This window comes from Trematomus bernacchii, unplaced genomic scaffold, assembly GCF_902827165.1.
Source record: "Trematomus bernacchii unplaced genomic scaffold, fTreBer1.1, whole genome shotgun sequence".
In the NCBI taxonomy this organism is placed as follows: domain Eukaryota; kingdom Metazoa; phylum Chordata; class Actinopteri; order Perciformes; family Nototheniidae; genus Trematomus; species Trematomus bernacchii.
Genome location: NW_022988050.1, coordinates 12978918 through 13004370, shown reverse-complemented (window position 1 = coordinate 13004370; position 25453 = coordinate 12978918). Strand labels below are relative to the sequence as shown.

The window sequence follows — 25453 nt, the reverse complement described above, 5'->3', positions numbered from 1 at the left end:
TTGATTCCCAAAGATTCTTGGCATTGTTTTTGGCAGGCCAGGAAAAACAACTTAAAACTACAACTGCCTCTCCCTTTCCTTATCACACTCCTCCAAACAAGTATTCTTGTTTTACACATGTACCCAGAGCAAGATATCCCCCCTTTCTATTTACCCAATGGCAACAGCAGATAACTGTCTCCAAACACTCCTTATCATGCTCCCCCATTGTTAATGACTCTGCTAATGACGTGCGTAATGAATGTCACAATCAACATTGCTGTGGGTCTTGCAATTAGGGGCTAACAAAAACAACGGGCAGGGTGATGTTGTCCATTGTAATGGACCTTTACACCCCACAGGGAGCTCTGAAAGGTGGAGGGCATAAGGAGTCCGTCTACCAACCACCAGAAAAACATGTTCACTCAAGGCGTGTTTTCAGGGAGAAAAACAAGGTAGATGTTCTGTTTCTTTAAGATTCAATATATCGTTTCAGTATTACTCCAGGTGTTCAAAGGGGAAGGAAAATTACGCAAATTGGCCAATAGATATAGAAGGGAGATGTGATATTGCTTAAATTCTGGGCAGATTTTTATGCAGCCTTTTTATAGTTTTGCATTTGTGCACACCAAAAGTAACAGAATAGGTGTCATGACGTGACATGAAAGGAAAAAAGGGCTAGGGAAGGAAGTTCAAACACTGTCTTCTTTGTCAGCATGAAGTAGGTGTTACATTTGGATCATCAGTTTGGGAAAGTTACAGAAATGCTCGGACAAAGACACCTCCAATATAACGTTAGCAAGATGTGCGTGTGTGTGTGTGAGGCTATTCAACCACAGGAGAAACAGTTCTGTTGGAGTTTACCGGCCCTTTTATACACCTGGCAAAGTGATGTCCATGTGCAAGCACACAGTGTTATTATATTTACTTCCAGTCTTAAATCTAAAGTGAAGTCACATTGTAAAAGAGGTGTGAGGAATGCCTCAGAGCCATGTTGGTGCAGACATTACACACTGTTCACAAACAGGTGGAGGACAATTACACCAATGTTAAAACACTTTAAACCCGGCAGTTCCTGACTCTGATCTTAAGATGCTGATAATTATATTACTAGTCATCGTATTAGTATTACCTGTGAAAATAGTGGCAATAAAGGTAAAAATAAACAAATAGACCATCATTGCAGCTATAATGACACAATTGAGCTCTCATCTATCTGGAATGATGTAGTAATTTATATCCTATCATTAAACTTTGTGTTGTCTCAAAAGTGAGGTACCTTCAGTTTTGCAGAAACAGATGTTAACTCATGTGTTAAATGTTTTCAAAACGAAATCAGAGCACAATATACAATATAAACTTTAATTTGCAGCATTTTACGGCAGCAAAACGTGGAAAGAAATTAAAAGGGATGACTTACAACCAAGGTCTTCACTTTGATTTATCTGGGATTTTATGAGCACACTGCACGCCCTCACCGGGCAACCACTAAAAGCAGTGGCTTCAGTTCTCAATAATGGTAATAAGAGTGCCTGGCTGACTCATAACAAACTCCCCATCTGTACTTTATTATTACTTAGAAATGGTGGCAGTTATTCTTTAAAGACACCTTTTGAAGATGGATGTATATTAATGATAATAAAATGCATTTGTTCTTTAAGGTCCATAGGCAAAAACAAATACACTTACCTCACTAATAAAAATAACCACAAATAACATAAACCTGTCACCATTTTGGTAAGGTTAAATAATGTTCTCGATAAGCTGTTTTCAATTGAAACAAGACGGATTAGTGTGACTCCCTCTGTAATGGGAAACAGCCATGTGTCTTCTTTGTGCCAGGTTTACAAAAAGGGAAGAAGAATAGGGTAAGATGAGAATCTGGAGCAAGGGTCACTCATGGCCAATGATCACAAATCAGGTCATTACCCATTATTAGGATTTTTAAATCACCACAAACAAAGAAAAAGGCTGTAAAGTTTACAAGATTTGGGTAGTATCTTCTTTAAAAAATATCACATATGATATGCATAATTCATACATAATTCTTATTCTGGCTTAAAAAAGTGATGGTGTGTTTTTCTCTAACTTAATGACCCAATGAAATGTACTGCTTATTTTTCTTAATTGCATTCAAATGTACAGACCGGAAAACATGTTAAACTGGATAAATTAACACCACAATTATGTGAGATTGCCTGAAATCCCCCCGAAATCCCCAAACATCCTAGGTGCTAACTACTGATCTTTACAAAGTTTACATGACTTTCAGAACAATACCAATTCATTAAGGAGGGAATTCTGAGATTTGGCCAAGCTGTTAGATGTGGTAACAAAATCATTAAATGCCCTGATAATGAACTCCTTGCATCACCCAGTCAACTAAATAGTCTGTAAAGTAGGGTCGGGGGTTGGGGAGGGTCTTTTGGAACATCTTCACTGGACTAATAAAAACTGTTTTTCTCATTGTGTTTTGTGTTAAAAAACAAAATGAAACAAACATAATTTGCCTATATGAGGAGTCACAAGACTTAATCCATTCTGCCAAATGGATGTTCTGCATGTGTTGGATTATGTAAGTGTTTTTCAATTGATCCCAAATGAGGTAATTAATCATGTTTGAAAAATGCAGCATTGCTTCTTCCACAGCAGGCTAAACTATTTTGACTTTACGGTAACCCGGGTATAAGGATCTGAGATTATTTTACTTTTTGATTCTAAAATCAGAGGGCCTCAGCATCTAACTTTGCGTGGGGCCTCAAGTTGGCCAGGGACGGCCCTGATTCGACCGCAACCCTGGCTTGAGTTAACGAGTTGATAACCAGCGTCGTAGGACAGTTTAGCGAGAGCACGTTTGTTTTGGATTAGGTAAACCGGGTAACTCAAACATATCCAGGTTATGTTGAACCGGCTTCGTAGTACAGGCCTCTGGTGTGCATCTTTTTGGCCTGTTTGTACATATACTGTTTATGCGCCCACCTGCTGGTTCAGAAGCAGAGTTTTTTTTTTAACAGAGTCTGTTTTCTATCATCTTCAACAGCTGTGCAATAATTTGGAAAGGCCTGTTTCTTATCTACAAAGCACCACATGACGCCCTGCTGTATCCAACGTGTCCACATGCACAAAAGATTAACTTCTAGAGAGAATATTGAGGCTGCTTGCCAAAACATTTCATGATGTGAACCTTAATAATAAAACTGGCATGATGGTACTGATAGTTTAATAATCTCATCCAACTGGGGGATTTATTATCAGGAACACAGCAGCAGGTAGCTACAAAGATCAAAGGGTAAGGTGGGTATGTTCTGTATTCTCTTCATTGTCAACAAATCCCAATGCAACAATAAAATTATCCAATTACTAAGCATTAGGCTTGTTTGAGATGAGCTGCGGCTCGCCTCGAAAGTAGACGAGAATAGCCGATTGCAGCCGGGGGAGGTCTCAAAAAGCTCGCCTGAAGTCGGACAGCTCGGAGTCGGCTTGACTCGGTTTGCAATGGCGGAAATTGCGTTGGCGTTCTTCGTTGCAGATGAAGTGGATGCAATAGAAATCCCAAAATTATTATATCACTACAAATGAATGACTCAAGTGTCCATTCATTTTAAAACAATGACCAGTCTTGACCAGTTTGCATTTATAAAGAATGCACAAATGTGTATAATCGTTGATGTCAGATATGTACTAAGTAAATACATTTGTTCCTGCTCAAGATTAGATTCAACTTTATTGTTATTGCACAGATAGATTACAGGTACTGAGACAACGAAATGCAGTTTAGCTTCTAACCAGGAGTGCAAAAAGCAGTAAAGTGAAAAGTAATGTACACAATCTACAGAATAAAATATAGAATGAATTGAATGATGAATAAACAGTGAGGGGTATGAATACACTAGATATACACAGTAGCCTAGCCTAGTATGAACAGTGTGTTGTATGAATATGCTAAGATATATAAAGTATGAAAACGGTAAGCAGTGCAAGTATAGTATAAAATATATAGATATTAATGTCATGATGATAAACGTTGTGGAACAATGATGAAAAATGTGAATGGAAGTGGCGACGTAAAACTGACACAAAACAACAACAAACCTTTGCGGAGCTAATTGGAGAGTTTCATCACCAGCACGGGGTAAAAACCACCAATGAGCACTCAGCTCGATATACCAGCGAGTCGTTTCCCATCATGCATTTCGCTTCTGCAGCTCGTGGAGAGAAACTGCTCCGCCTCGCTCTCAAGGCTGCCGGCGTCTTTGTCCCGCGAGATTTCAACGTCTCATGTAGTCGAGCCTCCAGAGCAAGTCGGACAAAATGACTAACCATCATGCAACGCACTAGCAAGACGGCGATCGCAATTGCGCAGGTCTGCGTCGGTCTCGCTCATCTCAAACAAGCCTATTGTGTTTCTAGCCTGATGTATATTGAGCTCCACTTGATCAAAAAACAGACCAATGAATCACACTGACTGACACGTACACACATAGGCCTACTGTAGAATAATTTGGGTCAATCCAACGTACATTTCCCTGCTGCTGTACAGTACATACTCACTAGACTAGAGCATGTAAACAGCTAAATACAGTTCCCAAAAAATGTAAAAATGTTTTAATTACAGGAAAACAACTCTACCCATCAGAGGCTAATTGATAACCCCCTGCCACTAGCCTAGATGTGGCCCCCAGATTGCCATGTGGGCAAGGCTATACAAATGGGGTCATCTGTCTTTTCTTCTTCCCAAACAACAAAATCAAGTCAGCCAGTTTTCATCAAGCATATCTCAAGAAAAGTACACACCCTAAGGTCTTCTTATCTTCATAACAGATGCAACAGAAGTTCTTCTGGTGCCCTGAAAACAAGTTTGAGGTTTCATTGTCAGGCAGCATTCATCATACAAAACAACAAAAATACAGCAACACATTCAATGCTTAGAACTGGAGACTTTTATAAGTTACTTTTGGATTAAATAACTGTAACTTCCTCACTGTTCAATATATTATCAGTATCCCCCTACCAGTCCCTTTTGGACTCGGCTGTACGAGAAGCAGGTAGTGAATTCTACCAGGTGCTCAAATTCATTATCTAAACAGTTCACTGACTCATATTATTTATGTCAAAGTAGTTACATTTTCTCTTTTGAACTTGTCAAGTGGCAAAAGGAGAATAAAAATACATATTTCTTACCCGTGTCCAGCTGCGTTTGGCTCCTGCCGAAAGCCCCGATTTGATGAATAAAGAAACAGTCTCACTGATATGAGTATGGTGCCAAGAAACAGACTCTAACCTCCTTGCCACTAGCCTAGATACAGTACACACACTGATTGCAATGAAGACAAGGTTTTACAAATGAGTGTGTATGGCTCTTCTTAGCTATCAGTTATCATTAACAATCGAGTCACCTCCAAACATAAAAATGCCCGTATTTGAATTATTCATACACCAACAACCTCAAGAAATCCATTTCAAACGGAGAACCATTAGTCAGGTATACTGTGATGTAATTTGTTTGAACAGGAACAACTTATTCGACAGAGATTTGAAAGAAATACAACTTTTCGCACTATAATGAGCTCAGCTTTAAAAGAAGATCAAATAAATCATTATAATAAAATGCAAATGCAGTGCTCGCTCGAAAGCATCCCCATCCCGACCAGGCGGAATGCAATGCAAATGTTTATGGCAGCTTTCTTGAGAAGGGTTTATCGTATCTATACATGTCCACTAAATGCAGTCGCAATAGCCCAAAGCTTTCAGGAAATTCGAGAATTTAAGTAATGCATGCCCTATCCACATCATTTGATCAATCCTTGGATCTCAGCTCTAACAACATGAAACTTCAAAAATCCCCAAAAGTAAAAAAAAAACGAGTTATGGTTACTAAAGTTACAGGCCAAAACGTAAAGATGGTTGTTATTGTGCCACTCGGCGAAATTGCATCACATTCAATATGGTGTACTTGGGACCTTGGATCTGTACTTTGGATTTGGGGAGTGTATCTCAAACTGTTGTTGAAAAATCCAAGGACAGAGACACAGACAGAAGGACTCCTTTTATAAAGAACATATTTGTTTTGGTTTAACATGCCTCCACATGAGGGAGACAAACTCCTCCCAACTCCAACCCCCTATTTTTGTTGGGTTTGGAAGGAAAGAAAAAAATGTAGAAATACATAAATATTTTCTCTTTGTGGAAGTCTGACACAAATCCAGAGCTCTGTTAGAGAGAGAAACAGAGAGACAATCACAAGGAACGAGACAGACAGACACAGTGGGGAAGTGAAGACTTCTTTCCACCAGTTGAAAATAATGAGATTGGAGCAAAGGAAGGGCAAGGAGAAAACACCTCTCTCTGCAACACTTCAACTGTTTGTCAACTCTTTTCTTGACATGAAGTTGCTCTAAAGGGCAGTACAAGGAATTAAAGCAAGGAAGAAGAAACGACAGACACAGCAGGGAGACAAAAGCAGTAAACCTTGGCTGAGGTGAGAAAAAAGAAGTTGTGTGGGAGAGCAGAGGCAAAAAGAGAGAGCGACGAAAGGCAGGGGAGTGGAGGAGTGAGTCGCCCCGTTACTTCCAGCGAAGTGAGGGGAAAACAGGGGAAAAGAAGAAGAAGTAAGGATTGATAACGACTCAGGGAAGGAGGGAGAAGAGTCAGCTGGACATGGGGCTTTGTGCTTTTCTCCTCATCTGTCTCTCCCAGGCTGAGCTGGGGAGAGTCTGGGCTTATGAGCATGAAGGTAAGCCTCATTCTTCAATGCCAATGTGCAGGTATTCAAATGTTTTTTATCATATTAATGCCATTTTGACTGCATTTCTTCAGAATAGACAGCCTTCTAAAAGTCTGGTTAAAATAAATAGTATGATCAGATTTCTTGCGGCTAACTGGCAGAAGGCAAGATTGGAGAATGTTTTTGGGCAATATTCTTTGGGGGTGGATATGCATCTGTGAAGTTAACAAGTCTCTTAACATTTCTCCCTGTCAGTCACAGGAAGCACATGAAAGACTGCAAGTGTTTAGGTCTGGATTTTCTGAGGATCCCATTCCAAAAATGTCCTCTACTTAAAAAATAAACGTCTGGTGTTCATTTGCTTGAAAAATAATCAAATCATGTGATCCGAAATCCTGCATTTTAGCAGTTAAATGTTTGAGATTAACCAGTCGTTTGAATAATGACTGGTGTTATTATTCCAGCGGGCATTTTTATAAGAGTAGAAAAAAAAATGCAATGAGGGCAGCAGCTGAACTTTAATTTGGAAAGCTTGTGAGAAATTGTATTTAATCACCTAGAAATACTGTGCTTGGTTGCTATGTGCATCACCTGCATGTGTATGATGCCGTCTCTGTATGAGTTTATGCGCATGTATGTATTTTTGAGCTCCTTGGAGATGCATTATTTTTAGCAAGCCCCCGTTCTTCATCTGACGCTCCTCCTCTGACAATCAGTGGTGCTCCAGTTTCTCTGGCCTATCCTGTGGTCCCACTTACTCTGATCAGGGGCCGAGCTCTGCAGAGGACAACCCGGAATACTGTGCACAGACCAAAGATATGGACACTCTCTAACATAGGATAACTTAAAGTCAGGCTTAATGTCCACGCTCATCTTTAAATAAACCCAGGTGTCCCTATTTTGGGACATTTTCCCTGATAACTTTATCTCAGTGCTTGCTCACACCATAAAGTGGAACAGCACTCAATAGTCAGTGCTGTAGTGACTTCCTGTGCTCTCAATCACTTTGATTGAAGGGGATGTCCAGTATGTGTACCATCCACTACTGTCTCAAGAATGTTTTCAGACCAGGTAACATGTAATTAGCAGAGCAGTCAATACTCTAGCAGTTACAGTTGCATTGCAGTCTCTTTTATCGCAAAAATCTCTGTCAACCCTGTCTGCAGGTTGCTGTTTGATAGTTAGGAGATCAAAGTATTGACAATAACTTCTGAAAAGGACATGAGTATCTGAACCAAATATTATGGCAGTTGGAATAGATTTGACTCAAAACCACAAAGGTGAACCTGCTGGTGGCACTATAGAGTACAGGTCAACGGATCAGGTCTTTAGGATATATTTAAATTGGACCATGAATGTCTGTACAAGTTTCTGCAAAAATTGCAATATGTCAATTTTTTTCAGTCCGAACTGGGAGACAGACAGACATCCTAAGCCCCTACACACCAGGCCGATATCGGCCGTCTTGCGTTGTTGGGCGAAAACGGGTTCCTTGTCGCCCAAAGTCAATTTGGTGTGTCCCGAACCCTCGGCCGTGACACGCCTTATTTGGCCTTTCACGGTCGACACCCGGCCGATTCAACATGTTGAATCGGCCGGGTGTCGGACACAAGCTATCGGGCCAAGAAACCACTCTGATCAGCTGTTCAGCTAGCAAATGAGAAGCGAAACGGAAGTGAGGGACGTAAACAAACGATTTAAGGCACAAGACAGCAGCTAAACACCAGCAGGTGATACTTAAAGACATCAAACATAGCCCTTAAATGTCCTCTCTTACCTCCCACACATAGCAGGGACATCTCTGATATCGGCGGGAGCGTCCCCGGCTGTCCTCTGCTGAGAGCTCCGTGATTTGTTTGGTCAAGTCCGGTTTTTCATCTCATCGTAAATTTAGCAAGAAGTGGCCATTATTACATTGCTGACTCAATAAACTACACACCCGCCAGAACACTGCGATCATCAGATGCAGGTCTATTAACTGTGATTTGATAGTATGTCTGCACTTTATGTGCTCATTTCATCATTCATGTATTTTTATATTCTAAAACATGTTTTCGATGGACGAGAGTGAAAATGGAACGCACACGCTATTTGTTTGTTTATATCAGTCTGTTCTTCTTCTCTGTCTTCCGGTTGTTGCCTATTTTGAATGACGAATACACACTACCGCCGCCTGCTGGTAAGGACAGTTATTGCCACTCACGCATGCGCAGTTCGTACGTGCTCGGCTGAAGTCTTTGCGGTGATTTCCAGTGCGACACACGGCCAATACGCAGGAGAACTCGTCGATGGAACTGTCGGTGTCGGGTGTCGGCGAGTTCTCTGGTGACTGCCTGGTGTGTCAGGGCCTTTACATTGCATTGCTTAGGAAATCGATTAGGCCACCATGTCTTTTTTTCGGTTATAAAGGGAGGCAGCAAATCTGTCACACCTCCCAGTACAGGTTGCATGACCTGTTCAGCGGGATACCAAGATCCCTATTCACAATGGAGCTTACTCCGCATGTCTGCATATGCAAGTGTTAAGGGAATCATATATAACATAGATTTATGATATAATCAGTTTTGCCATGATCATAAGTTTAAAAAGTAGGAGATTCCTGGCTCTGAAATACACAAGTCATGTGTATTTTTGGAATTCAGATCACATAAAATAAGATATTAATAGTGACCCTCTAAGCAAGTGTTTTCAAGTGATAGGAGTAATACCAAAACAACTTCATTCACATACATGGATTTTGGCTCAGATATGAATACGTTTTAAACTGGATGGCATCTTCCCGAGACAATTGTGATCTGAATCATGGTCAATTCCTGAATGAGCCAAAACATACCATAACACAGATTCCCCTAAACCTTTTTACGTTTCCACCAAGAGAAATCGTGAGTCTTATGATTTAAGCGAAAGGGAATATATAATTATACAATACCAACCAACAAAAAAAATGACAACAAATAGCCCAGTGATCTCATCGTGTAAAATGTTAGCTTCTTTAAAATAAAGGTTAATCAGGGTTATCAAAACCTCACATCTGTAAATCTGGCAGATGTGAGATAACATTTTATAAATTTTTCTGCTATTGCAAAAAATATAAAAGAGTAACACTGAACAGGCAGTAAAATACAACTGTAACAAACACCATGTGCAATATCCAAACACTTCCTAGAAGCACTAAAGATTAGTTCCAAGTGTAATCATGAAACAAATCAATGACAGTAAATTAAACATTTTATAAACTAGGCTTCATCCATTTGTCTGTATTTATCTAAACGCCCATTTTTTTCCTTTTCATTTCTGGTCCTTATCAGTCCAGCTGCCAGTATTTGTGATTGTGTGTTATGGTTACTGCTGTTTCTCAGAGTGAAAGGTGCCAAATGGCTTCTTCCCACGCCACAAGCTCAAGGCTGGTTTTAACACAGATCAGCTTATTTAAATTCAACCACAATAGAAACCGCTGTGCTAAATTGCAATGACACACACTGACATACATAGCAGTGATGTTGCACTGTGATTACTGTTCTGCTAATGATTTTTCTGCCTGAAGACTGCAGGTGCCTTGCAAATCCTGACACCAAGGGTGTTTCTCAATCGCGAGTAAAGCTGCTCCAGAGCCACTATTTCAAGCATACTACGTCATCGAGTGCCGCCGAAGTACTGTTCCAATCTCCAGCATACTTGGAAATCTACCGAGCCCGGCGTACTCCGTTTGGAGAAATATCGAGGCTGCACATGAGTAGACTCCGCGGTCTTGAAATCCCCACAATGCTTTGCGCACGGACCAATTTCCCCAAATCTGTGGCGGGAGATGTAAGGCGGGGCCTCTCATATGACGCACACCTGCACACTTGCTAGCCTGTTCCACTCTTTGTTTTCCAAATGCCAGGAAGTATTCTTGCCTCGCTTCTGAAGCAAGATGCTCGGCAGACATGTGCTACCAAGCAAGCGTACTTGCGATTGAGAAACACCCCAAGTCTCATTTCATAAAGTACAAAATACGACCTCTACAAGGTCAAGACTTTGTTTGTATCTTGAGATGTATTCATGTCTCCTCTGCTGTGTTTAAACAGTACACAATGGTTCACTCTGTTAAGCGTATCCGTCTCTGGAGCAAAGATGTTTGCCTTTTGTTCTCTTTTGTTGAACTTGCAGATAATTTGCTTTTCCTTTCTAGGACCAAGTACATGCCCTGTGGTGTATCCTCGAATTCACTTCAACTTCAAAGTGAATGAATTTACTCAGAGATTATTTTCAGAGGACATTTATTTTTTTATCCATGGACTTTATAGTGTAGTTGCCAGCTCATAGAGTCCTGTTGTGAACACGGAAATGTTGAGTACACCAAGGTTTAGAGTTAAAACTGTATAGTACGGGGCCCTGCAACTTGGAAACTGCCAGATGCTAATTTGCATATGTTGAGCAATTTGCACAATAAGCATGAATTACCATTATAGCCTATGGGGAAAATAGTGTAAAAATGTGGACAATTTTGGAGTAATTTTGGGGGTTATTGGGGATGCCGAGTCCAGTTGTGAGATGTTCAGGATACATTTTTATTAGTTTAACCTGAAAGTTGCCAAATTTGTACTCCCAGTGGGCTGATTTTGATACATTTTTGGGACTGCCATTTTTGATAATGAACATGTCAGAATGGATTCAGCATTCTCAACCAAAAGAAAACCACTCCAAAATTGTCCAAATCGGCCAAGTACGTTAGCATCCGGCAGTTTCTATGTGCTGTGGACCAGTACTATACATTTCTAACATTAAACCTTGGTGTCCTCAACATTTCCGGGTTCACTATGCTGGCAACTAGACTATTATCCAGCTCAACAGATTGAAAGATCATTTAGATTGAGGAAATGTGGCGTCATTGTCTAGTCTGGTTTGTCCAGTTGCTGGCTAGCCTTCACAAGCTGCTTTCAATAGGTACAAATGTGACATATTATGTTTCTTTGGTGTCAAATGATGAACAAACAGTTCAAACTCTGCTAAAGACATAAAAACAAGTAATGAAAGAACGCCACAGAGTGACTGTACGTTTTGAAAAGGCAAAGAGAGCTAGGGTTCAGGGGACTGGGAAATAGGTGGGTGCAGATGGTAAAGGGATGAATGAACACAATGTGTGTATTCATAGCACACTGTATATGGTTCAAAATGCTGTGTCCTAGTTTCATGTAACTCCCAACACCCACTAGATTATAAGGTGGTTGCTGCAATGCAGCGCAGATAAAGAGGATACAAGCCAGCTGATGTTTATTTGTAACTCCTTTAAAATGTATCTGGCACTGCAAGATATGTTGGGTTTAATAGACAGAAATCTGAAATTGACGAAATGTTCACCATTTGGCATATACCACTGATATTTTCTTAATTTGAGTGACCGTGGTAAACATGTTCATGCATTTAATTTGAAAAGAAGGTGCATTTTAGTGTATATTTATTGTAACCCCCCCCCAATACACCAGCAAACCTTTCACATCTGTCACTTTAGTCGTTGGATTTTACAGTAGGTCCCTGTTTCCAATTCAGCAGGATGTTTTTTCTGCTCCAGTTTGCACATTCCCAGTGCAGGTTCCAAATACACATGTGTCTGCCAGACCTGATGCTACAGAGGTCAACTTCACTCTAGTTCTTACGCGAAATCCAGCCCACTCTTGAACCCTTTTAGCCCGTTCTTTGTTAAGTCCAGCCAGGCCCATATGCCCACAGTTAGACAAGGTTAGAGATGTTCCGGGAAACCCTAAGGATGTTTGTAAAGCAAAATATCAAAGTGACCCATAAATTGTAAAGGCTGCAAAAAAAACACATACTCCTAAAGGACTTGACGTATGTTCTGTAATAACTAATGTCGAGCCCCTTATTGTCCACCTTCAGTCTTCCTACCACTCAAAGCTTTTCCTCTCCCCTGCTGTTGGACGCCCCCTCAGCTGTTTAGTGACGAGTGCTGCCAATCTGACCCAATTAGAAGCCTCTTGTTCTGAAGCAGAGGAAATAGCTTCCCTCTCTACCGTGATCAAACAAGCTACCTCATTAGAGCCTTCTCCCCTGTGTGTGATAACCTCGGTTTCTTTTTCTCTTGTCCTATTTTGTTTCTTTAGTCTCTTTCATTCATTGTCTTTTTGTTACTAAACGTTTCTAGCAATAGAACATTTACTTCATACAATGAGAAACATTAGCTTTCTATGAGCCTTAAAATAACTACATTTTGATTCTGAAGATAGATACCTCGTCTGACCAAGAAACAGTCCTGCAGATAAACTCCCGTAAGAATTACAACCCGTCATGTCACACTTAAATGTTTGTTCTCATTAAACAAACAAGATATGACGTATACAAATATGTGAGATTCAGAGGTGCTGGTAGGCATATGTTCTTATCAAATTGCCACTTTTTCACAACCCTCAGCGTCTCTCTTAACATGGCCCTGCTGATACAGAGGTACAGATACAAGGTTTTGCTCATCCCTGTGTTTTAGGTGGTGGAGTGGAACACTTTCCTGCAGGCCTGTGCGATGATTTGTGCTTTAGAACACTTGTGAAGTGGCTGCTCAGGATACGCTTTTTGTTGCTACTTTTTTGTTTACGAAGCGAGTTGATGCACGCATTTACCGACACAACGCCCAACGCTACAGTCTACGCATGAGGATTGCAAAAGCCCAAAAGAAAATAGCATTTTATTGCTGTGACTCCCTGCTTAGTTCTGCATGATGCAGCTTCCTCTCTTCATTCACCCTCTATTGCGCACTACCTAAGGCCCCGGCTCCACGAGGACAAATACGGCAAAACGCATCGGAGTAACGCAAACGCAACCGCAAAAAACCTCCCGACCACACGCAATATACACCGGATTGTGTCAAGCTCCACGAGACGGCTCCGTTTACATCCAACCGCTGGAAAAGCTGCAGTACATATGCCGAACCTGTACGTGGCGCTGTAACTTCCTCCACAAAAGCAGCAACTTCCTCCACAAAAGCAGCGAAGAAGAATGGTTGTCATGGCTGCACTTCTGTTTATTCTCCGCGGTGGGGGCACATCCATGGGTGGGGGCCGAGGGAACCGCGCAGAGTTTTTCGCCGGTCAATGTGTGTTAAAGTTTAAATCTTCATGCTTCCTCATGCAGCAGCTGATCCAGTAAGTAAACCCGACAGTAAAAATAAACATATTTATAACTAGTTTAGGTAGTTTGAGAGGTAATTAAAATAGCTAAGGGTGGTGATCTGACTTGAAGTGTGTGTTTTGCTCTCGCTGCTTCACAGCCGGAGGAGCTGCGTGTCTCCGTCCTGTCAGATTAGACTTCACTCGCGTTTATGTTCATATCGAGATAAAGATAAATAATCTGAATTCAGTGTGCAGTATACTTTTGCGGGGGTGAGCAGCAGAGGCAGGGAGAGGCGGGGAGAGGCGGGGCTATGAAACGCATGACCGTATAGGCGACCCCACGGCCCCGTTGGACCCCCCAGAGCGCTCCGTTCCCAGATCTATCCACCTTTGGACCCGTTGTCGTTTGCGGGGTCTGTTTCTACGTTTCTGTTACGGCGTCGTCGAGCTTAAAGGGCTATACGCATGAGAAATATGCGGATTCAACCCGTTTTCGTCCTCGTGGAGCCTACGCCTAAGTTGTGCTTGCTCTGTAACTCTTGCTTCAGCTGCAAGGTGCTAACTGTGAAACGTTTTAAAACAAACAGCAACAGACAATTCTACATACACTACCTTTAAGCACAGCAGAAAAACAGCCAAACGTTAAACCAATAATGTTGAACATCTTATTGCTGTACCAGCCTCAACTCTTTCTGGAAGGCTTTTAAAATGGTGTTGGGTCCTGGTTGCACAGAAAATAATCAATAATGTCGCCCATAAAGTTCTTTCACACCAAATTGGGAAAACGTTTCTTCATGGACTTTATGGAAGGGGGGGGGCATAGTAATGTTGACACAGAAATGTGTTAAACACAAACTGTTACCACCATGCTGGAAGCAAATTATTGTCTAAAGGATTATTGAAAGCAGAAGCACTATGATTTCAATTGGAACAAACAGACCAAGCCAATGAAAGAAAAACAACTCCAGATTAAGACTACAAACTAGTTTGTGGACCGTACCCAAAAAGGGTGCACATACTTATACATTGTCAACACCATTTATAAAAACAAAGGCTGAAGGAGGTCTAATCCCCGTCGCTTTGCCTCTCTCAAGATGTTCATAAACATGCAGTTACTTAATAGCTCACACAAGTGAACTCACGGCCCACATAAAATCTTGACAGCATACTTGATTTAACCTTCAAGTTGTTATTCAGTAGGAAAACAGCAGAGACCTTCACCCGATGGAACGATCAGCCTGTTCTGCTGATCTCACAACTCTGTTTGAGTACATTCATATGACAGTGACTCATGGATCATTTTACTGTTAAAAAAATGAAAGAAAAGTTCAAATCGATGATCTGTTGCGCAGATGACAAGAAGCCTACACAAATGAAAGTGGTCAGCAGAAAAACACGTGGCCAATATAAAATTCTGGAACTACATTAAGGTTGTATCATACTTCACAAATAGTCAATAAACACCCAAAACCACAGATGCCAAAGTATTAGTTTAAAATGCAGTGATTAAAAAGAAACTCTGCATGAATGAGAGAAGAAAGTGTGCTCATGATTCTGTTTTTTGCGAGTTCTTTTTTCTTTCTTTGTGGGAGATATTGCCATAAACACGGATTACATGTCTTCCTGTTAATGGACCTAATAATGGTAACCAATAATGAACAGATGTGACCGCGAGGTTAAAAACCTTTAAAAAATATCTAACATTTAATAGATCATTTATGAGCTCCCTTCACACTTCTTGAAAACAAAGACACAGTTGAAAGATCGTGTTTTTCTCAAAAGTCTGGAATCTAGAATTGTGTGCTTTATTTGTTTAGGAACTGGCTAAGCGTATCCATGTAATGGTAAATAACACGTGAAGAATTACTGCATCGTGATTAAACATGGCAATAACAAAACATATTGGCCCTGCAGAGTTAAGAGACATCTGTTCCTTCATGGATCTATTCAGGGCCCATGTGAGGTTAACTGTTCAGTAACAATAACTCCCATCTTGTTCTAGATGCACTTAGCGAGACTGTTCTGCAGACAGATGGGGATTTTTACGGTTTGCACAGAACCAGGAGGGACCAGCATCCCCCACACCAACACAGAGAAGTGCGACACACTGAAGGAAGAGGACTTGATATCACTACCCTGCCTGACAACATGACCCGCATAGTGGTGAGTGGGGGTGGGCTAATCATATCGTTCACCATAATGCCTGTATCATTTTTGAAAACCTGTCACTAGCTAATCTGTTTTAAAGACACTTGTACTGGCCTAACATGCTTGGAATAGATCAGGCCATTTCTACATACAGGACATGGTTAAACCACACACTCCAGCACGTGCACTTCACTCATCATTGGCCAATTGGCACACTAATCCCTCACTACGAGTGGGACCCAGGTACCATTCAACAAAAAAATGTCTGTTGGCTTTCCTGGCTGCCAAATGGTTGAAAGAGCTGCCCATTGATATCAGGACAGGACATCACAGATTGTAAACCCACCAATTTGTACTGCACCAAAGCCATTTAAATGAATAACAAAAAAAAATAGTACTAAAATCAGGAAGTGTTTTTTAAACGAATGAACTTGCAGGTTTTTTGATTTTCTGAGTTTGTATCTTCGTGGTTGGTTGCACTGACTGAAAGTCACTATGGAAAAAAGTAAATGAAATGTAATGTAATTATTAATACCATATTGTTATGTAAGTGGCTATGCACTGCTTACCTTAAACAGAGTTTGGGAAGTTATCCAAAATGTTGTCAAACTGTGAGAAACAGTAAAAGACTTGAGGGATGAAGACTAACTGGTTGGTTTGGCAAATGTACATTTGGTTAACCACCCAGTTTCTGTTAAAGAATAGCGCACAGTCCTTTGCCTGAGTTTTTAAATAGAACCATCTGGAACTGTCTTGCACACAGTAGATGAGACCAACATGGCTAGCTTGAACTCTTGTTACAGTGCCATCCACACGAACGGGGAGGTCATTACATGGATTTATAAAGACAACAAGATATAGCGTTGGAGCCAGGACCCTATACATTCTTATGAAAGTTGCTCAATGGCGGATAAAGTAAAATCTAACTATTACAAAAATTCTTAGATTATCCAAGGATCTGAGAACATAAAGCATGCGTACATACATGTTTTCTCTCGCCCCGCATCCAATCCGCTGTGTCATCGCTGTTCTTGGCTCAATCAAATGAATGGAGTGGGAAATTATCAATGGATTCGGCTTTTAGGACGTAATGATTTAAATATGGTCTATGCAAGTGTGTACTAGGTAGTAGATTTAGCTCAATAAGAAATATGCACTGATTTACAGACATCTCGTTCCCAATGTAAGTTGATGGGAAAACGTATTTCTGGGCCAAATGGCATCCTTTGACACGGAAGTTGTGGTACTGCCGTTTGTCCACTAGAAAACGCTTCTTCATCGCCTGCCGCTCTTCCTGGGAGCTTGCGTCGTCTTCTTACATAGCTATCTAGCTACATAGCTACAACCATGAAACATTTCAATAGAAAATTGCCACAGAAATTGTTCCTAGCTTTCAGTCATGAAGGTTCTACAAATGGCTGGGTTCTTATATCTTCATGAAAAACATGTTGTCAATTGCTGATTTTATTTTACCTAAAAATGAGGTTGGAATGATAAGAATGAAAATCATGACTGATTATTTTGGAAAATAATACTCCTTCCAAAAAAAATTGGCAAACATATCACAATGTCAGGCTATATGAATTAAGTGAAACTGATAGGTTATTATAACTAGGGTGTTATTTACAGGCATTGTAAAAGCTTTAATCTGAATATTATTGGGTCATTATCTTAACACTGTGCTTGAGGGGAATATTGTTATTCTCTCAGGTAACCTTTTGCATCAGTGTGTGTCTGTGTTTGAGTGTGTATGAAGGGTTTATTTGTAAACTCTGTCTCTTTCTTTCACTTCAACCTCAGTCAAATTCAACCAAAATAAATGGTTTTGTATGTTTTGTTTTTTTAATTTACCTCTCAGTCCAATTCAAATTGAAAACAGACGACAGCCTAGTCCTGCCAACTTACAGTGTTTGTTTAAGCGTGAGTATGTGCGCGTGTGCATGTGTGTGTGCTCGTGAATGACTCACTTGGACAAGATCACACGCGGCCCTGTTCTATGGCTGCTGTTGCCTTTTTGGGGGAGGTCTGATCCCAGTTTCAAAAACTCTCCACCTCTTTGGCCAATGGGAGCTTCTTTAATGAATCGGTCATCTGTGAGGGGAAAAGTATATGATTGTTGCCTTCTATTCAACTAGAAAACCCACACCCCCCACTAGAAGACACTGGCTGGTGACAGGCAATAGAGATGTGAGAAAAAAGTGGGTCACTTGCTGTATATGGAGCAGCCGGAGAGGCAGTGAGAGCGCTGCATTTAACTGCTCCACTTTCTGAGCCCACACTAAACCCCAGAACCATTGCTCTCTGTCACCTTGAACTGTGGCATACATTAATAACGCCATCAAGAACTGAGAGCTGTGCGTAGTCAAAGCACTGAGTTTGATGTGTAAACAGCTCCCCCAAGTGGAACTGTTTAGAAATAGAAGAGAAAGATCCCAGATGTCTGGTGACGTCGTATCCCACCAATCCCTTAACACAGATCTCCCCTTTGATCATTTTTGGGTCATCCCACATTAACTCACAAAGACCTCCCAGTTCATGTAATAGACTTCCTCAATAGTTTTAACTTTTTTGCAACCACATTTACAGTATATACTGTGAAGTAATAATATTTGTCTTTTTATTCTAGATGCTATTTGGTCCTGGATGAGATATGCTTCAGAAATGGCTAAATAAAGCTTTTTAATACAATTTTGCCACATATTTCCAACCAAAAAGTTGGTTGCTTTATCGTATAATCAGCATAGTGGACATCGCCAGAGAAACATGACATATTATACTCACATCAAACACGACTTTCAAAAAACATGATTTGATGTTTTTTCGTACCTTACGATTCCTTAGATTCATTGAGCTGTTCGCAGGGTGCTGATCCCCCGGTTGAAAAACACTGTTCTCATGTCACACTGACCCTGGTCCTCTCTGATCCACCATCACAGGCACACTGGATCATATCATGGCCAAATGTCTGAAAAACACAAAATACACAAAACAAATAGATACATTAATGATTATAAAATGAGTACTAGGGCAAAATAAATACCCATGTTTAAAAAATGTATGTAAACATTGTTTCTAATCACAAGACACTGTGACAACATTTCAAATTCCTAGTATGTGCGAACCTACCTGGCAATAAACCTGTTTCTGATTCTGATTCTGATTCTGAATAGGCAGACTGTAACATGACTGTCAGCAAATTTGCTTGGCTGCAGCTGATTGCAATTCATTCTGAAAGCTGAACCTTCAAAACTCTTGTCTGTCATCTTGTTTATATGTTCCCCACATGCTAAGCAATAAAAAGCACCTGATTATGATTGGTAAAAACATACTGTAGATACCTTAAAACGTATACCACCAAACAATACACTCTAAACACCTCCTGCTGAATAATGTCAAATGAAAAACTTCACTTCTAATGAGTGACCTGTTTCTGTAAGGAGGACTCCCAGCGGTACTACAAATGGCAGAGCTTTGGTCCAGCAGACAGACGAACGGAGGAATTGTGGGTAAATCTGAACAGCCTTCACAAGAGCCAAGTCCAGATCCACGGCATACTGTCCAACGCACATCGACAAGCAGCGGTAAAAACAATTGCACACACACGTACACACTGAACCATATGTTTAACACCAAGAAATGTCTGATGCGTTTTCTTTTCACAGAGGGTGGCGCTGTCTTTTGATTTCCCTTTTTATGGACACCACTTGAGACAAATTATCATAGCGACAGGGGGTGAGTATCACTTTACATTCCTTAATAATACAGCAGTGCTCATCTACATTGCTCTTCCAATCAGGAAATTAAATTACTACCAGTATGTTGAATGAGACTTCATCACACCCTGGGGAAATATTTGGGCATACCAAGCTAAAATGAATCTGGTTAACTGTAAACGCCTTCATTTTTTGATGACTTGAATTGCTTAAAGGCTTGTCCCAAGTAAACAATCCCGCGCGAGAGAGAGAGAGTTAATGCTTGATTTAACACATTTTTGGGATCTGATAATAGATTTCCCTCTCATAAAGACATCAATTGACAACAAACGCTGCATAGTAGAATGGCTTGGTATTGTTTACATCTTTCACTACTACTGCCAATACAATACCAGAGTTTTGGCGAGAATAAAGAAGACAAAACATGTAATTTAAATTGGAATATCTAAACAAAGAGTAAGTGAACAAGATTTCAAAATTGACCAAATACCATATCATATACCAGCTTTCAGTTCTCAACAGATTTTGATACTCAGCTACAAACACGCACTGGTCACAAAACAGTAAAAATAATTTTTAAATATGAAAATACAGCCTGTTTTAGAAAAAAAAAAAAAACATAACATTAGTATTTAATTGATACAAACTTGCAACACAATTTTAACATCTGTACTACCTGCCACCAGGATTCATCTTTATGGGAGATATTACTCATCGGATGCTGACTGCCACGCAGTACATCGCTCCCCTCATGGCCAACTTTGACCCCAGCTATGCCAAAAACTCCACAGTGAGATACTCGGACAACGGTAAGTGAGGAGCTCCTGTGGCAGAGTGTAATGTTTGGGAGCTCCTGGTTTTCTTTGACCAGCCTGTGTATCCTGCTCTGCTCAGGTAATGTATTTGTGGTGCAGTGGGACAGCGTGTCGCTTAAGGACCGAGAGACCGAAGGACCTTTTACTTTCCAGGCAGTCCTCAACAAAAACGGAACCATTGTGTTCAACTACAGAGATGTGAGTCATGTTTTTCAACTCCTTGTTTTCTTAATGATATACTTCTAAAAGGTGTTAAAACAAAAGATGGTATTACTTCAGATCCCTATACCAGTGGAGAAAATGAATTCCACTGAGCATCCAGTAAAAGTGGGACTGTCCGATGCTTTCATGGCACTCCCTCCCCCCTCGCAGGTCTCAGGTGAGTTCTCCAAATAAAGTCTTTTTTTTTATTATTATTATGTAGATGTATAGCTGCTGCTTTGACAAAACATATAGTTTCTTGATAGGGTTTTCTGTTATGTTTGTATTTTTCTTCAAAACTACAATCGACTGGGGTCCTAAATGAACACACGATAATCTACCACATTTTTTGTAATAATATTGTTATTCAATGATAGGTTTCTGTCTGAGCTTTCCTCCGTTTCTTTAAAGTATATAGGGGAATATTTAGACATATTTTAAATAAATCTTATCATGGGATTGCTTGCTTATTTTTCCAGCTCGGGCAATTGAGTCAGATAAAAGCATGTACTGTATACACAGTGCTGACTGAGATTACTTATTGAGCATTACACTCTAAATAAATAATATCTAAGGATGATTATTTTCTGAAACTTGGATGTTATAAAGAAATACTGGGATTTGAAGCCTGTTTTAATGGGTTATAAAAAAGGTGGAATGGACCACAGTCTTTAGCCTTTAAATCCCACAGAGCAGAAACATAAATCTTTCAAACATACTAACATTTTATATTTGTCTTGAAGAAGCACAGCGCCGTACTATCTATGAGTATCACCGTGTTGAGATGAACATCACAAAGATCGTAGGGAGATCTGCTTTTGAGTTCACGCCTCTGCCTAGTAAGTATCCTTAAAAACCTTTTAGCCTTTACGTGAGTCTCATTGTTTAACCGTCTAACTTTAGACACTGTATCTGATTCCTCCAGCCTGTCTCCAACACACATCCTGTGATCTCTGCATAACATCCAACATGACAACCGGCTGTGGCTGGTGCAACACACTTCAACGGTAGGACGAAACTCCAAAAGATTTATCTTGGAATTAATCCGCAGAGAGCCTTGCTCTATTGATTTTCTTCTCACTGGGTTTCAGATGTTCCGACGGTATCGACCGACACAGGCAAGAGTGGTTAGATTATAACTGCCCTGAAGAGGTGAGATACATTTCCCATCGTACAAACAGAGAAATTATGAGCAGTTGTTTCGTATTTTCTTGAGTCGAACTGTGGTCATTTACTCAGGCAAAAGGCTCATGTGAGGACTACATCCCGGTACTACCTGAGGGATCCATGAGCTCCTACAACCAGTCCTCTCCAGGTCCAACACCTTCTTCAGCGGAGATGGAAGAGCAGCCGGTCACTAGAGGTAAACTCCTCTGAAGCAGACGCTAGGGGAAAAGAGATAGAGATGTATGTTACTTGATGGTGACTTGGATTCAGATTTTTCCATAGATAATGAAGGTATTTCTCTTGGTTTGACAATATTATAAAAGTACAACATTTCATACTGTCATGAAAAGACTGCTAGAAGTTCTGGACTTTTAGAATTTTCCCTGATTTCTGACACAAATTTAGAAAATAAGAACTTAAGAACAAGAACATTGAAGAATGCAACCAAAGTATTTACACAATTCTTCAGAAAGTTTACAGAAGCTCAAAAACTAAACCAAGTTTTAAAAAAGGGAAACAGTTGTGTAACAGGAGAAGCAAAATACATGCCCTCCTCCACATTACCTAAACATTACAACAGTTATATAATATAATAATTAACTATTCCGGTTTATTAGAACTCACTTTTTACCTCTCGGATGAACTATGCTGTGTGTGTGGTATTGCTAGAATAAAAAAAAGATACTTTTTTTCTGTCTTTTCAGATTTACAGTCGAGTCCACCCCACCATACGGGGATAACGGAGAACACGGCTATCATAGCGGGTGTAGTGGCAGCACTGGTGGTGCTTGTAGTTCTGACCTTACTGGCCGTGTACTACATCAACACACACCCCACCGTGGCCCCACCCTTCTACCTCATGCAGGTGAGGACAACAAAGTAAAGTCATGCATTCCCAGAGGTCTTTTGGGGGTTTAAAGATAACAAACATGCTCATGTATGCAGTGGTGGAATGCAACTAGGTTTATTTGCTCAAGTACAAATTAAAGATATTTTTACTCAATTCAGACAATTTGACAGCTTAAGTTACTTCACACTCTATTTAGAAACAAATGCGAATATCTTTTTTAAAGCCAACATTTTGATAAAATGTTTATATAAAGTATAAGAAAAAGAAACCCTAAAATCCAATTCAAAGAGGTGTCCTTAGTATAACAATATTGCATTGTTTGTTTTTTTATCAAAAAAATATTAATATAAAAGATACTAAGTTCCTGTTCGTGTTCATGCTTCCATCATTTTACTTGTGTAATATTTGCAATGCAGGACTTTTTCATGTTACCAAGTAGTTTGCACTGTGCTATAAGTACTTTTACCGTAGTAAAGTATCTGAAAACTTCCTCCACTGTTGCATGTTCGTCTGCAGCCTGGCCTTTAGCAACTACCGTCTGCTTTCACTGTCTGTTGTTTGTAGCGACGCACCAATAACTACTGGCCCTCCATGAAGTTCCGCAACCAGGGCTGTCACTCCAGCTACGCCGAGGTGGAGCTAGGGGGTCATGAAAAGGAAGGCTTCATCGAAGCCGAGCAGTGCTGCTAAGAGTCCTGGACTTGCAGGACTAGAAGAAAGGACGACATCTTGAGGATTTCAAAGATATTACAGGGGGATGAATATGGACGATAAGGCCGACCATCGACAGTCTCTACTTCAAACTCTGCATCTGGACAGGGTTTTCTGTAACTGCTCTTGTAGCTTTGCCAGTTTTCTCTGTGTATTTTACTCTTTGCCATCACACAGGGGATCTGTCATATTACTCAAGGGTTTAGGGTCTGATAGAAAGCCGACTGTACGAAATGATGAGATGCGGATGTCAGGGAATAAATCAAACTAGCCTTCATACTGCAAACCAACATACAGCTCAACATAACAATGTGTTTTTTTGTGTCATTCAGTAAATGAAGTTATTTTTGTTTCTTGAATCTTCCACGCGACCAACTGGTTGGTTCATATCATGTTATATCTCTGTGGAATTCACTATAACAGATATTTAGCTATGTAACGGATAGTGTTTATAATGTCATCTTGAAGTTCTCTGGAAATATTGTTTGGATGAATTTTAGAGGCATCAAGTTATGAGGGTTTTCTTTTAATGTTTCTGTTTAATTGTCTTCCAATAAAAACTGATGGTGAGTGTTGACATTAATCTCATGCTTGGTGTAGATTTGAAAAATAAATGGTACCATTTTGGCCTATATTAGAACAGGATTGCTGAGAAAAATATGACAGATGCTGGTCATTGTCAAGTGAGTGCCATCAGGAAACAATGTATTTAATTGGTATGAAAGAGCTCTAAATGCTCTCACTCATTGTAAAGATACTAACAAACTAATCAACATTGTTTTTGCTCACATTAACACTGGCATCTAATTCAATTTGCCAACTAACTTTTGAATAAAACAAATGTCCGATCACAAGTGAGGTATTGATGATTAAAATGATTGCAAACATTTATCCTAAACTGAATGGTATTGTAATATTTAATTTTTTCCTAATACCCCGGTTTGTTTTTCTTACTCTTACCTAAAACAAGCATACATATTTATTGTAAGGAGAATTTGTGGGGGCCCTGTCTTAAAGCTAAACGCTTTATATTATATATAAGTGTAAATGTTCATGTTAACGAGACAATATGATTTCTGACCATTCTGCACACTAATTCAAAGTGACTCGTGACCAAAAAACTAAAGAGAAGCATAGGTAAAACAGAGTCACTATGGGACTGGTGAAAAACAAACAATATCGTACTGTGGCTGCCACACGATGGAGCCATAAGACCAGGGGCGGTTCTAGGGGGGAGGGGTCATAACACTGACTTTGGACCCCCCTGTGGCCCCCCTGAAAATGAAAAAAAAAAAAAAAAAAAAGTTTATGATTAAACGATTTCTTGGCTGACGAAATAGGCAGAACTAACGATATTTGTCATTCTAGTTGGACCCATTAGAGCAGGGGTCTCCAACACGTCGATTGCGAGCTACCGGTAGCTCGCAAGCCCTCAATAGCCCCCACTTTACAAATATGTTTATAATTTTTTTGAACGCAAGCCGTCGTCGCCACGGAGGAGCACACAGCCTCTGTGAGCGAGCGAGACAGAGAGAGAGCGAGAGAGCTAGAGAGCACACCTTTATCTATTTAATATAGTTGTGAAAAATAAAGTAAGAAATAACTCCAATGTGTACTATAGCAGGGGTTCCCAACCCCCGGTCCGCGGACCGGTACCGGGCCGCAGAGGTGTTACTGCCGGGCCGCGAAATAGCTGTGAGTTTATCGTAATATTTGCAGAATTATAAATATATAAAAATATTTTATCATAATATTTTTTCAAAAAGTGTTTAATTTTCGCACCTATGCCACCAGTCATATTATTTCATCCAGTAGCTCGTGCACACGAGCATGTTACCGGTGCGCCAAGTAGGAAGAGGAGCGCACAGGAGACAACCGTTTGATTGCAGACTGTTATGTTTATGTGGGGAAATGGTGGTGCATACATTATTTGAGATATATTTCAAACTCGGACTTCATTTTAAGGACATGTCGGCCAGGGGTGTAGAGCTATTTGTTTAAGCACCGGATTGGCAAAACAGAAGAGTAAACCAGTCTGCCTTGATCTA

The 25453-nt window shown here is 40.3% G+C and overlaps 2 protein-coding genes across 4 annotated transcripts in view; one reads left to right on the top strand and one right to left on the bottom strand.

Moving 5' to 3' along the window:
• Positions 1-17976, bottom strand: part of tectb (tectorin beta) — a 31330-nt gene extending 13354 nt beyond the window's left edge. The window contains exon 1 of the mRNA XM_034118938.1: positions 17916-17976. The gene's annotated coding sequence lies outside the window, so the exon portion shown is untranslated. The remainder of the gene's footprint in view (positions 1-17915) is intronic.
• Positions 6189-24281, top strand: LOC117473370 (plexin domain-containing protein 1-like). 3 transcript variants are annotated; one of them, XM_034118936.1, is made up of 13 exons: positions 6189-6712; positions 15803-15963; positions 19389-19529; positions 19611-19680; positions 20348-20470; positions 20556-20674; positions 20756-20855; positions 21421-21516; positions 21603-21684; positions 21769-21829; positions 21917-22040; positions 22549-22709; positions 23259-24281. In XM_034118936.1, the coding sequence occupies exons 1-13, from the start codon at positions 6637-6639 to the stop codon at positions 23382-23384; spliced, it is 1440 nt and encodes a 479-aa protein (XP_033974827.1). In that variant the 5' UTR covers positions 6189-6636; the 3' UTR covers positions 23385-24281. The 3 variants fall into 3 exon arrangements, with proteins under 3 accessions (XP_033974827.1, XP_033974826.1, XP_033974828.1); XM_034118935.1 differs by having other exon boundaries at positions 19386-19529; XM_034118937.1 differs by having other exon boundaries at positions 19386-19529; positions 23211-23278.
• The last annotated feature ends 1172 nt before the right edge of the window (positions 24282-25453 follow it).